Source organism: Idiotropiscis lumnitzeri, chromosome 3 (assembly GCF_059441095.1).
Source record: "Idiotropiscis lumnitzeri isolate Australia: NSW breed Sydney's pygmy pipehorse chromosome 3, RoL_Ilum_1.0, whole genome shotgun sequence".
NCBI classification, from domain to species: domain Eukaryota; kingdom Metazoa; phylum Chordata; class Actinopteri; order Syngnathiformes; family Syngnathidae; genus Idiotropiscis; species Idiotropiscis lumnitzeri.
The window spans coordinates 32,121,142-32,135,567 of record NC_142393.1 but is presented as its reverse complement, the minus strand read 5'-3'; the positions used below and the strand labels follow the sequence as shown (position 1 = coordinate 32,135,567).

The following is a 14,426-nucleotide window of genomic DNA, read 5'->3' as shown; positions in this document are numbered from 1 at the left end:
AAAAATGGTGGTGGGGGCGCGAATTGTTAGTGGTAGGGGGGGCATGACAGGAAATAATTGAGAACCACTGATTCAGACTATTTTCTTTCTTTCTTTTAGTTCATTGCAGGCTATTTTTTTCTGGGTTATACACAACATCACAATCAGCATTTTTACCATCTTTAATTAATCGTCTGGGTCAAAGTTTGACCAATTATTATGATTATTGGTTGTTTTAACATCTCCTCGGGATGCTGGCCACCACTGCTAAAATTGACCACATCCTTAAGCAGATCATTCAGATCTACTCCTGAAATGAAATTATTAGTTAATAGAATATAACCACCATTTGTTTTTTTTAGTGTTTTGTGAAAAAAAAAATGACTTGCGACATTATTTTTGGAAGTTATCAACTGGTGGTGATGTGATTTGCGATGTGACTGCTCAGGCAGATGATTTCCTGAAGCGCCGCAGCCGCTGTGATTTCTTCCGGGTTTGAGACGTGTTTGTTTTGATTGGGCGTATCGGCCCAACATGACACAACGTGTGCCGCAGTGACAGCGTTTGGGATCCGCTTGCGGCGAAGGGGGTTGTCAGGACGATGTTTCGCGTGGATTTCCGTCCCTGTGCGGCCCGGTAAAAGCGGAGAAGTTTGATTCTGCCCCGACCCGTGACACCTGTTGCTTCATTTTGGACGCGCAAGGAACACGGGCCAGCCATACAGCGGACTTTTTACGCCCCTCTTACCTAATATTACAAAGACAACATTTGTTTGGCAATTATGAAGGTCACGGTGACTTTTGGGGATACAGCGGTGGTGGTTCCGTGTAAACCCGAATGGACTGTACGGGATTTAATCGACCAATCCTCGCGAAGATACCGTAGGATTTTGGATCAGGTAAACCATCCTTAATGTTCAATTTACAAACACGCACACATTTTCACATGTTTTACATTGTGTGGGAGAGATAGTGTACTGAATTTGTAATCAAAAAGTATTAATTCCTCTCATTTTTTATTTTGAACCGCGATTGGATACGTCATGTCACGTGACAGGTAACGCGAACCAATCCTAAAAAAAACTCCTTTTGAAGGGGAGACCGCCTTTCATCCAATATAGAAGCAATGGATTACCATACTGTTTCTTATTTTTTTTCTCTTTAATTACTCTGATACATGATTAGAAAGCAATTACGAGAAAAAAAGTCTGCACTTCCTGAAATAATTCTTACATAGTTTAAGTGCAAAAATAAGCAAAAATGCACCCCTTTGCCAGAAATTGCAAATCATTTCCCATTATACATACATAATAATGACTCAAAATTTGTTTTGCTTACGTTCATATTTCAGTTGCCATATTTACCATTCACAGTTCAATAAATGCTATGGATTCTTTAGAAAAAGAAAATAGTTTTGCCAACACTGGGATCATCTTCTGGGTGTATTGATGAATTTGGTAATCAGATGTCTATTTATTAGATTGATGTTATGGAAAGTGAGTAAAGGCTACGCCTGTGACACCTGTAAAATATTCACAAACATTCAGTACAGCAGGACTTAGTCGGCGGAAGTACTTTCTCTGTCCCTCATAAACCCAATTAAAGGATAAGTCAGGTCAAAATTGTATTTCACACACACACACGCACACACACACATCTATCTATCTATCTAGCTATCTAGCTATCCGTCTACCTATCTGTCTATCTATCCGTCTGTCTGCCTGTCTGTCTGTCTATCTGTCTGTCTATCTATCTGTCTATCTATCCGTCTATCTATCTATCTCTGTCTATCTGTCTCTCTCTCTCGCTCGCGCTCTCTCGCTCTCTCTCGCTCTCTCTCTCTCTCTCTCTCTCTCTCTGTCTATATATATATATATATATATATATATATATATATATATATATATATATGTATATATATATATTGACCCTGATTGTCAGTATTAATCATTGAATTAATGTAAAATTAAGGCGTTAAATTGCCCAGCTCTCTCTCTCTCTCTCTCTCTCTCTGTCTCTCTCTCTCTTAAAAAAATATCTCTCAGGATTTGCCAAGGTCTTGCGCCACGTCAAACGTCTAATTTTTGTAATCCTAGAAAAATGACCTCCTAATTGTGTGACCTTTGGGTCATTATGCTATGAGCAGTTCCATTGTATCCGCAGTGTAGTGCTAATGGATATGGAATGTCTGTTAGCTTGTAGAAATTCTGTTGGAGTTTTTAGCACTTTCCAAAAAATGCCAGATGTTATAATTATCTGAACATAAATCATTCATTTCTCAAATGACCTCCGATTAGTCAGCAGAGTTTATGGCATTACTGTGTGTAGTCTGCTGATATGCGTTTCTCTTTAAATTACATTCAGTGTGGATGTGAGAGGCCCTGGCTGTCGAAATGGACAATAGCTTCCCCTTAAACGCTCTAGTATCTCAGCGGGCAGGTGGAAGTTGACTGTTTAATGCCCCTCTGTGTGGCCGCAGTTTAGGTTGTGCGCAGCAGACAGAGAGGTCTTTGTCCTCTGAGTGATGGGGGATTAGGATATGTGACAGGCTGTGCTCTTATCATCTGGCTGCTCCGCTTCATCCTGCCTGTGCCGCCTTTTCCCTCAGCAAGTGGCAGGGTGACAAACACACCGAGACTCACTCGCGTGCACACACTCTGGGCTTCACTGACAGCCCACTCGGCCCACTGGCCCCAGTTGATTCTGAAGAAGTCTAAATGTGAGCGTGTGATTAGATTACGCCCGGGGCCTCGATCTCTCGTTAATGCGCATGTTAATTAGCCGCCGTGGACGCTGACTCAACAGCCTGTGGCCTCCTTCTAAAAGAAGCAGACGATCACAAGGACAGAGCAGCTCTGCCAACCACATCCATTTAGCAGCCACGTAAACTCCAGTTCCTTAGGACAGCGTCAAAAAGTTTTAATCACTGAAGCTGGGCTCATTTATGGCAATGCAAAGAGGCATATAGACCTTGTTAATGAGAGGTTTATTTCAGCAAAATCTTGGCTGTGACGCTTTCCAAGTTTTGACTTCCTCCTAAACTGACAAAGCCGCAAACTTACTTCAGCATATTTGCTGTCAACATGGTCGGTTTATGAGTTGTCTTTACGAGACCATGATTGAATGGAATCACTTGAGTTTTTTTCTTTGCTGTGTATTTGTGGTTCCCTAACATGTTCAATGTACACTAGTGGTTAAACGACTTCAGATTTGTTGTAGTCAGTACCAAGGTGAGTCCACACTGATTACTTAACGAACGGGTTATTGTATAGTGTATAGTATATATATAAAATGTTTATACCACACCTGTGTGGCAGAATAATGTTGGTGCGGTGAACACTTACCAAACTGTATCTCAAAGTATTTAGTGAGTTTATACCTGTAATTGCAGTAGATAAACTGTTTTTCATACTAATTAGTGCTCCAATTGCCTTTACCTCAGTATTCCATAATGCATAACAGATCTTATATTGTGTATTGTAATAACAATTAATTTTGAAAAATACATTGGAACAGGACTTCGAAAGAACAAAATTGCAATTTCAATGTTTAGGGGAAAAAATCTCAATGAGATCATTTTCCATAATCATTCAGTACTATTCTCAACTTTTTCTTCAACGGTGTATACCCTGTGACATGTTTTTTTTCAGCCATGTACTAGAACCGAATGTAAATTAAAATATGTAACAAAGAAGAGGGAAAATGATAAATATAAATTATTTGTTTACATTACTATAATTATCATCATAAAGTGTCATCCTTTAGGATCATACTAGAGATCTTTTCTCATAAAGAAATCATTTACTTAATTAAAAATAAAAGCGTAACCCGGGAATAAATGTCTTAAATGATATATTAATATCTATTAATATTAATAATCAAATGACTAAATATGGAATTGTTTCACAGAATGTATTGTTTATGCATTTAGTGAAACATTTCAGTGACACGCTTGGGCTCTTTGTTGGTCTTGATGGTGGGGAGGCAACTTCTGCGATCGCGCTCTTTTTTTGCATTGATGCTACGTTTTAAACTATGTTTTAAAATCTCACGTACCCCCTGAAGTGCCTTCATGTACCCCCAGTAGTTTGCAATCTCCCAATTGAGAAGCACTTGATTAGTTGATGATGTCAATGATATATTTCTCAAATCAATGTGCGCACCAATGTGGAAAATAAATAAATAAAATTGGTGTGCAAATGGTCCCCTAGGCACTCTCTCTTGCTGCCACTGGCTTCTGTCCCTCAGACGCTATCCTGAATGCGCACACACCACCCCTGACTCGTTGATTCAATGACATTAGGATAGCTTCAAGGTACACTCGGAATTTGTAAATTCTGACAAATACTCATAAAATAGAACAAAGCATTGCTACTTGCTACAGTACCGGTATACAATAAAAAAAACAAAAGACAATAGAAGAGTGACTGATTTTTTCCAAGATATATTTTAGCATATCTTTGTTTGTATTATGGATGGATTGTTGTTGCCAGAGTTTACTGTCATTGAAAGTCCCTTAAGATATTTGTGAGCCAGGGGCGGTTGCAGCCTTGCATGTCTCTGCTCAGCTTCTGCAGCCAGGTATGACTGGAGGAGAGACAACAGTTTTTCTTGACATATTAGCTGTTCCTTTTTACATTTAAGGAGTTATTGATCGACCTTTGCTTGTCTCTGTATTATTGTGCAAGCTATCAGTATATTGGCTGTCTTAAGACAACTGATGTGTGGATTTAAGGCAGCAAGCAATAGCAACCTTTCATTAGTATACCGTTTCAGATGGCCAATTGTGCTGTGTAGCTCCCAGGATGGATTGAAAGGCAACAAAGACATCCTTGTCATTCTTGTGCATGTATGATAGTTGCAATGTGTTGTATTCATGTGTTTTGCCTGTATTTTGTTCAGTGTGTCTTATTTAACTGACAGCTTCCATTAATATTGCTTTTTTAATATATACTGTTCAGTGAAAAAGTATTTCCTCCCTTCCTAATTTCTGTGTTATTTTATTTTTTTTAAATCTTCATCAGTCACAAAGGTTTCATTTCATCAAACTGATTTTACTAACACACTGAAACGACACAAGGATATATAAAATGCAGTTTCTAGATGATGACTTTATTTACTAAGGGGGAAAACAATACAAACCTATCTGGCCTTACGTGAAAAAGTAATTGCTCCCCCTTTGTTAAATCACCAAACAACTCTGACTCTTCACAGTTTTGGGAAAGCTGAGTCCAATTTCACAGGCGACACCCAACCACACCACCTTTATTGAATCAATAAATTACTTAAATATAATCTGTTTGATAAAGTGAAGAAGTCTACAAAATCCCAACAACAAATGCATCATGTAGCAATCCAAAGAAATTCCAGAAAAAAAAGTGATTGAAATCAATCAGTTTGGAAAAGGTTACAAACCATTTCCAAGGCCATGTGGCTCCAGCGAACCACCGTCAGAGCCATTATTTACCAATGAAGAAAACTGGGAACAGTGGCAAGTAGTCGACCAACTGAGATTAATTACTTGAAGAGACTCATCTAGGAGGTCACAAAACAACCTCAAGAACTGCAAGCCTCGCTGCCCTCAGTTAAGGTGAGTGTTCATGACTCCATAACAAGAAAAAAATGTTAAAAAATAGCATCCTTGGGTTCCCAGGAAAAAAAACACTGCTATCACAAAAGGACACAAAGCCTCACCTTGCATTTGCGAAAAAGCAACCTGATGATCCTCAAGACCTTTGGAGAATTTTCCGTGTACTGTTGAGACACAAATGTTACTTTTTGGAGGGTGTGCAGCCCGTTGCATCTGGCTTAAAAATGGCATAGCATCTGATAAAAGAACACACCAACAGTAAAGCATGATGGTGGTGACAGTGTGATGGTCTGGGGCTGCTTTGCTTCCTCAGGACCAGGACAACTTGCTGTGATTGTCGGAAAAATTAATTCTGCTGTTTACCATATGATCCTGAAGGAGTATGTGGGGGCATCAGTTTGTGCCCTCAAACGTAAGCGCTCTTGGATCATGCAGCAGGACAACGATTGGAAACTGCCAACAAGTCCACCCATGAAGGGCTCAAAAAGAACAAAATAAATGTTTTCAAGTCTGGATTTAAATCAAATTGCGATGCTGTGGTTGGATATTGAATGGGCAGTTCATGCTAGAAAGCCTTCCAATGTTGATTTCATGATGTTTGATTTCCGTTATTGCTGCCAAAGGTGACTGAACTCGCTATTACGTTGAGGGGGGAAAATACTTTTTCCACATAGGGCCAGAAAGGTTTATATAGTTTCACTCCCTGGTAAATAAAATCATCATTTAGAAATTGCATTTTATATATCCTTGGGTTGACTCTGTGTGATAGGAAAATTTGTTTGATGAAATGAAACCATTGTGAGTGATAAATACGCAAAAAACAGAAATCAGCAAGGGGCCAAATACTTTTTCACAGTACCGTATAAACCTTCACTGAACTCCCAAAGGTAAGATCATTTTAGTGACTTACTATCTATGTAAGATGATGTCATGTCTCTACTAATGTGTGTTCTCTAAAGCCGTATTACGTGGCAAGCTAAAACAACCTCCAATATCCTTGAGATGGCGCAATATTTTACACTGTTTTTCTATCTACAGCTCGGTCAATTATGGGTCAATATCAGACGGTTGCCGCGCAATATCATTTTATGCCGCTTCATCAACAATCATTGACATAGGGTGTGGCAACGTGGGGTCTGTGGTTGATTTTTAAGTCTGTACCTGTCGTAGAGAGTGAACTCGCACAACCAGTTACCACGTAAATCAAACGGCGGTTGTGGTTCATGCCAGAAATCGCGCATCCAATTCACCCAAAGGCAACTGAGGGTTAGGAATACGGTGGATATGCTGCCACTTCACGGCTCACCAAGCCATGAGTAGTTCTACTCCATGTATGAGTCACTCACCTGTGTGTGCATGTGTCTGACATTAGCGATGCAAAAAGGTGTTCTTTAACGTGCTGTGCAAATGCTGCTTAGCCCTTATTGTTAAGTTTCTAATAATATGACACTGAATGTGCACTTGCACGCCTGTCCACTTTGGCTACACGGCCCACATGGCCGAGAAGTCATTGTTCAGAGTATCCACAGGCAGTTTCATGAAATGAAATGCGCACACAAGCAGTATACAGGCAGATAGTTTTTTTTTAATTTTTATCTATTTTTTGCATTGGCTTCATCCAGTTGTTTGCCAGTACAGATTTCCAAAATGTTTGTAGCAGATTATAACAACAGCATGTTCCATTAAGTACTAAATACGATGGTCATGAAGGCGTTGAATATTTTTGAGAATGCACTGTCTTGACTTTGAAGAAACCGCTTGCACTGTATTGTTGTGTTGGGCTATTTGTATTAAACTATTTTTTTTTAGTTTTGCATGTGAATCATCATTTCGATTGTATGGTAATAGTTTTATTTATTTTTTGTGTTTGGTGTGTGTGGTTTTTTTGGTTAGTCTTTGTCTGAAGTGTCATGTTAGGATGTTGTTTCTTCAAGAGGGGATGGGAGTGGGATGTTGTCGGGGTATAGACGGTCGCGAATTAGCAAATGGGTTTGATAGCAGTGTTTTTTGGGGGTTAAAAATCATGCCTGGTATTTCTTTACCTGACATTGCAACATGTGAGCTACTCATTGTTTTAAATTGTGCTTTGTGAATCACAAGTACAGTCCTGAGGCCAATAGGTGACAGAAGAATGTCACCCATCAGGTTTGACCGGTTTGTCTCGTGATGTGCACATGCTTTGCCCTGATGTTGTTGCAGCTGATGCAGGTTACTACGCAAGGCTGTAATGTGGTGTCTCCAACACAAGCGACACAATTTGATGATATCCACTAGACATTGATCAAAAAAACAGTCTCAATATGCAGATAAAAGTGATCAATATTTAAGCAGTATATTTTGTGTCATTTAAAATTTCAGTCTAGGATTTCACTAGATTTTGAAGTTGTTTCTCATGAAATGTCCTGTTTATGTCATAAGCTATGTCATCTTTGAGGTCTGCCAGGGCTTTTTTCCATAAACTATCTCACAAATGAGAGGAACATGGATTTATCAGTGCATTTCCACATTGATGATTGTGTGTGTTTTTTTTTCACAGGTCAAACATTGTAGGCTCTTCTATGTCACAACCCTTACAGGGTGTGTATGTTTTGAACTCTATTGTGATAATGAAAGTGGCCTGGAATTTGACCGCTGGCGCTCCACCCACATAACTGTAGAACTGGAATTTTTTTTGTGTACAGAACTTGCAGTACTTTAAAACAGTTGTCCTTGAGCTTTTTCCTCTAGGTACCACCTTAAAGATTCTTAGTTCTTGAAGTATCACTATCATAACCTGCATTAAAATACAGTAGTTTAGTGGGTCTAAGGTTTCATTTAAAAATTAGGCAAAGGTTATGTTATAAGCTTTTGTAACATTATGCATAATTTCAACATTAATAGTGCGGTGAAATTAGGCCTGTCACGATAATTACTGTATCCGCTTATTGTTCGATAAATAATACTTAGCGTTGAAGATGAGCAAATTAATATACTTGAAACTAACTTTTCTGACTTTTGAAGTTGTACAATTGCATAAAGTTGAGCAGCATAAATGGGATTAGATCCAAACCTTAATGCCGCAGCGCTCTACGAACTAGTGGTACTCCAATTGATTGCCCACCGATTATGGACAAGTATATGATTGGCATATGTCAATCAATGTCATTCGTTGCTGATTTAAAAAAAAAAAAGATCACCCACAGCTCTTACTTTGCAGCATGCATCCCCTCCCACTTTGCTTATAGACCTTGTGTGAAGTAAACTTGGCCAACAATCTTTCGAGTAATACTATCGGCTGAGACTGTTTCATGCATATTTTCGTTGACCACCCAGATTCATAATTAGACCCATAGCAGCGCACTTAACAACGATAATGTATATGTTTGTTCATCTCTGGTGAGTAATGTTATTTAAAGAACTCTAGTCAACCATTGCACTGCATTGTCGATTATCCTGTTAACTTAAACTAACTTAATCACGTTTTTTGTCGAAATGCTTCAGCGCTGCGTGATGATGCTTCGTTCGCATTCAGGCCACCGGTTGTTTGATTGGCCAACAGATACAAATAGGGCATGTAAATGGACCAGTTTTGTTCTCGCCAAGCAAAATAATTTCATCCCGTGTCGAGCATTCTGTGTTAAAAACACTCGGAAGATGTCTGTTTTCTCAACTGTTATGCTTATAATAAAGAGTTTGGAAATAAGTAGGTGTGATTACAATCCATTTTGAAAACCGTGTCGTATCTTAGAATGTTCTTATGTTTGAAGAATGAACATGACACATCCTAGGGCTGGGCGATATAACCTCAAATCAATATCGCGAGAAATCGAGCAATTTTACCTCGATAACGATAAATGCACGATAAATTCCCACGTGGACTAAAATCAAAATAAATGCAGGAATTGCATATTGACTGGTTTTTTATTGCCCAACTGGTACACTTTACTTTCAATGAAAAATAAAAGTACAAAAATCATTTGTATGAACATTCCAAATAGCTTGCAGGGTTCGCGGTTAACTTTAAAAACTGCTTGCCCATAGGGCAAGTGCCACTAAAATTTGCCTTGCCCGAGTGGCCAAATTACTTGCCCGACTTGGGCAAGTGACAATTTTTTTTCTCTAAGAATAAAATGTTTCTGGTTGTAAAATGTGCGCCACAAATGTAAATAAACATATAATCTGATAAGCATAAATTAATCTTGTTTTCATCATCAACCATGAAACCCTACTCACAACAGCAAATGTATCATCCTGTGCAGTTATTGAAAATGTTAATTGTAGTTTTAATAATTAACAAATCTGCATGTTAAATTGGGAAAATGATATTACAGCAATCCAGATGATCAATTTTAAGTCCAGGAGAGCGTATTAATTGAGGAATCACATGAGCAAATTATGAGTGTGGCAAATTTGTGTATTCCTTTAAGACCAGTGCCTGTGGTGCTGCCTCCATAAGTTTCATAGCATAAACAGAACACAGTCACTGACACTATGTCAGGTCACATCATGGAGCTAATGAATTAACAGCCAATAATCAAATATTACTCCCTTCCTTACTCACAACTGAATTGTCTACTTAAAAATATTCGAGCTATTTTAGTCATGTCAGAGGAATCCGAAATGTTCGGATTTGAACGAACTCGTCGCCACTTGGAAACATGCGCAGAAGGTAAGAAAACTTCCGGCTGTCAATTTTCGGCCGAAATATCGTAGGTTTTTGTTGTGTTTTTCAAACTTCAAATGAGGATGCTACGACAACGAGTTCCAATACTGCGGGATTTATTGACGTCCACTTTAACTCGACATTCACTGAACTAACTGATCCCCGTAGCGCCCGCCCATTGCCCCGATAAGGCCAATGGACCATACCAAAACATAAGGGGGTGTCTGGGTTAAACCATCACCAGACAGTGCACACAAACAGATCACACCACCGTTTTCGTCAAAATTAAAGATATTTGGCTGCTTTAAAAAATGCTTGGCCGGTCGGGCAAGTTGCCCATAATTTTACCTTGCCCGTGGCCAAATTTCACTTGCCCCGGGGAATCGGGAAGCGGTTAACCGCGAACCCTGAGCTTGCTTTGCATGACTTGAACAATGTCACAAAGAAAAAGGGTACCTCTTGCGAAATCTTTTTCTGCAAATAGATTGCGCCAAGATGCTCTCAAAAAGCTTCTGGATTTGAATCGCCAGCAATGAGATCGACAGACGGGTGGAGTCACGTGACTAGAGGCACTGTAGCGGTCTTAAAGGGGCATGAACATTGCCGCAGACAAAAGGCTTTTCTTTTTTATTTTTTTATTCACCGAATTTACCGACATGGGCAAAATGATTTTGGTCATTGTAATAAATTTTGGTAACGGTAAATTTTCGGTTTATCGCCCAGCCCTAACACATCCTCTTGGAAAATGGCCAACACGAGTCAATCTTACTGAGAGTTCACTTGCATTTTACGACTGTGGCGGCACGGTGGATGACTGGTTAGCACGGTGGCCTCACAGTGAGAAACAGCATCGGTTGTAGGTTCGATCCCGGCTCCGGCCATCCTGTGTGGAGTTTGCATGTTCTCCCCGTGCCTGCGTGGGTTTCCTCCGGGTACTCCGGTTTCCTCCCACATTCCAAAAACATGCATGGCAGGTTGATTGGACACTCTAAATTGCCCTTAGGTATGAGTGTGGCAACCAATTCAGGGTGTCCCCTGCCTACTGCCCAAAGATAGCTGGGATAGGCTCCAGCGCCCCCGCGACTCTATTAAGGAGAAGTGGTATAGATAATGGATGGATGGATGGATTTACGACTCTGAGCATCTGGCTTATACGTGTATGGTACAACATGCCTCATGCCAACTACCTCTTCCTCCAACTCTTCAAACTCCTCTATCCCCTCAAATAAGTTTGAAAAATTACTTTCTGACTCGATATTTTGACTGGCATTGTACACTTTACATGTTGAGCTCTGTCATAGTTATCTTGAAATTATTTATTTATTTATTTTTTGAGTGGGGGAAGAATTTTGGGGTTTAAATGATTATGTTTCCAATGCATTTTTAGATTAAATATACAAGTTGTTAAAATAGTTGTGTTGCTCCATATGCTGAACCAATTGGTGACATAATATTGTTTTTGTTCAAACCTGATCATCCCCAAAAGTCTAATCCATATTATTGTACTGTCTGCACAGAACCTTTCGGCTATCCAGGTAGTTAAACACCTCTCAATAAGTCACTAACGCCGGGGTGGGTTTAGACCTTCTCTTTATATGGCTGGTGCGAAACTGTAACAGATAATAAAAAAAATGAATAAAATGTACAAAAGTCCAACATTCACAAAAAAAAAAAAATGAAGAGAAGCATGGGGGTTATTACTTACACCTTCAATGGGACTTTTTGGGAGGGGAGGAAAAAGAGGATCTCTTTTCAGTTCACATTTTGAATGATACTTTTTTGTTCGTTTTTGAATGGTTTGGGCTGAGGAGAGCAGTAATAATTATCTTAACATTCAGATTTTCTTCTTCAATGACATAATTGTTCAAAAGAATATTCAATACCTAATTAATTTTTATTTGTGGATTATCTGACATCCTGTCCTTCTTTTAACTGTGTTATTTTGCATGGGTGTCTGATGAAAAAGAAAACATTGTTTATAATTATGATTATTTCCATAATTGCCAATGGAAATTTACTGGGAACTTTCTGGAAATGTTCCACTAGCTGATTAGAAAATAGCAAACTAAAAGGGTAGGGACAATCCCCCTCTTGCTTGAAAATGGTGTCATGATGTTCTTGGTTCAATAAAATAATGCAGTTTGTGTAGCTCCTCAAAATGTTCTTTTCCCAATAAGAATATCAAGAAAAGCAATTTAAAAAAAATATGTATATTTTTAATTGGAATTTAAATTTCCCAAAATTCATGTAAAACGAATAGGCATTTTCAATGCTTTGAGAATCGCTGCTTTAAAACATCCGGCCAATTAACACGTTGACTGCCAGTGATCTTTGCATACGTCAATTACATTTTTCAACGGTGCACAATCACAATGCCTAATCACGCACGTTTACTGCCACCACAACCTCTGATACTCTTTCTAAATGTAATGGGGCCACATGCAAGATGTAAACATTGTCATTAAATTTGCCAGTTACATCTTCTTGCTTCTCTGTGCAGCATGGGAGGAGTGTTGTGAAAACCCTTCACCTGGAATACGCCGATGGAGGCATCCTGGACATGGATGACCTGTTGACAGACTTGGTGGATGATAGGGACAAGGTAAGATAAGGAAGGGCCTTTTATTTATTCGTAAGTGAGCAAAGAGAAGCAATTTGTCACAAAATATGTTGACATATTTTATTTCCTTTTGCACTGTCTGGTAGAGAGGTCGTTTCCAACCTAGAGGTTGTGAGTTAGATCCCTGGCCATTGTGACCATGTCCTTGAGCAAGATTCTGAACCCCCAGTTACTCCTGAATATATATCGTCATTCGGTAGATGAACTAATAGTGTGAAGTCCTTTGATTACGGAAGGTAGAAAAGTGCTATACAAGTCACAGCCCATTTACCACTACTCAGGTTTGCTTCATTTTGATGTCTTAGCCTGCAAGGATGATTGTCACTGGGACTTTGCAGCAAAACTTTCAGTGATCTGAATGTCTCTGCCTTCATTTGTTTTAAAGACTGAAGGTGTGGCAATGATGCTTGAGCTTTGGAATTAAGCTGTCATGTAAATTTGCACGAAAGCAGATGAAGCAGCCTTTCATGTTATGACAAAAAAAAATATCCAGATGGAAATGCTCTTAGATTACATTCTGACATGCGTGATGTGGAATTTCTCCTTTATTTTATTTATTTATTTTTTTCAAATGTATTGTGCGGATGATACTTTTTCAAGGGTAAATTCATGGATAAATGAGGGATACTTTGTCAGCTAGAAGACAAATTGACAGTTTGACAAATACTATACACCATCCACTTTGGTATTTTAAGGTGTGTGAACAAAAAGTAGGCTTGTGCCTGTGTGTGCATGTCGGGCAAGTTTGCCAAAACAGCTTCTGTAAAACAAAGTGACAGAAGTGAATAATGGATGTAGAAGTGTCTGCCGAGGTGAAAAAGACACTTTTTCAATCCCTCACAACAGAGGAGTCATTTTCTGGCTGAATCGTAATAATATGTGAATCATGTTTGTGACTCACAGGTTTTAATGATTCCATTCCCAGGCTTTGTCAACCAATGTCACAGCTCAGTTCCTTTTTTAACAAGTCACACTGGCGTCAACTGCCTTCCCTTAGCTGCGGTTCTTTTGGGCAATTACAGGCTTTGCTTGAATCTTTGCTGCTGAGGAACTGTCCTATTTACCTTGTTCAGTTTCCACCCGATTCTCAAAACAACTTCCCTACTTTCATCTCCACTCTAATTTTATTCTCTTGCTTTGCTGCTGATGAAAAGATGGTAAGGCAGTGATGCTCGCCATGTGCCAATCATCTGACTTTTCTTGTCTCTGGGTTTTCAGACACTTTTAGTTTGTGCAGATTAATGAGCTGTGCCTGGTTCTTCTGATTAGCCTGGCTTTCTTTTGTTTGTTTGTCTTTTATTACCTTGCCAAAGCAGACAGATTCTGTCTTTCGTGTTTTTTTTTTTTTAGGTCCATTATTGTGGCCAACGGCATCGTGCCATCAATCATGTTGCAGTGGACATATTGTGAAGGCGCGCCCCAGCACAGCATGGGCCCTGTATTAGCCCCAGATGCTAATGAGTTAGAATGGCTTACTGTTTACACACGCATGAGCACGAGCACACACTCGAGACATGAGGGGGTGAGTGTGAGAGTGTGTGTGAGAGAGAGTGTGTCACTCACTCACTCACTTACTTTTGACTTTGCTCCCAGCAA

General features: G+C 39.3%; 1 protein-coding gene across 2 annotated transcripts in view; it reads left to right on the top strand.

Annotated features, from left to right (window-relative positions):
• The first annotated feature begins 466 nt into the window (after positions 1 to 466).
• The window catches only part of pard3ba (par-3 family cell polarity regulator beta a), a 146,636-nt gene continuing 132,676 nt past the window's right edge, over positions 467 to 14,426 (top strand). For both annotated transcript variants that reach the window (XM_088291030.1, XM_088291029.1), the window contains exons 1-2: positions 467 to 877; positions 12,711 to 12,812. In XM_088291030.1, coding sequence (XP_088147156.1) covers positions 761 to 877; positions 12,711 to 12,812 — 219 coding nt within the window. In that variant the 5' untranslated portion in view covers positions 467 to 760. The remainder of the gene's footprint in view (positions 878 to 12,710; positions 12,813 to 14,426) is intronic.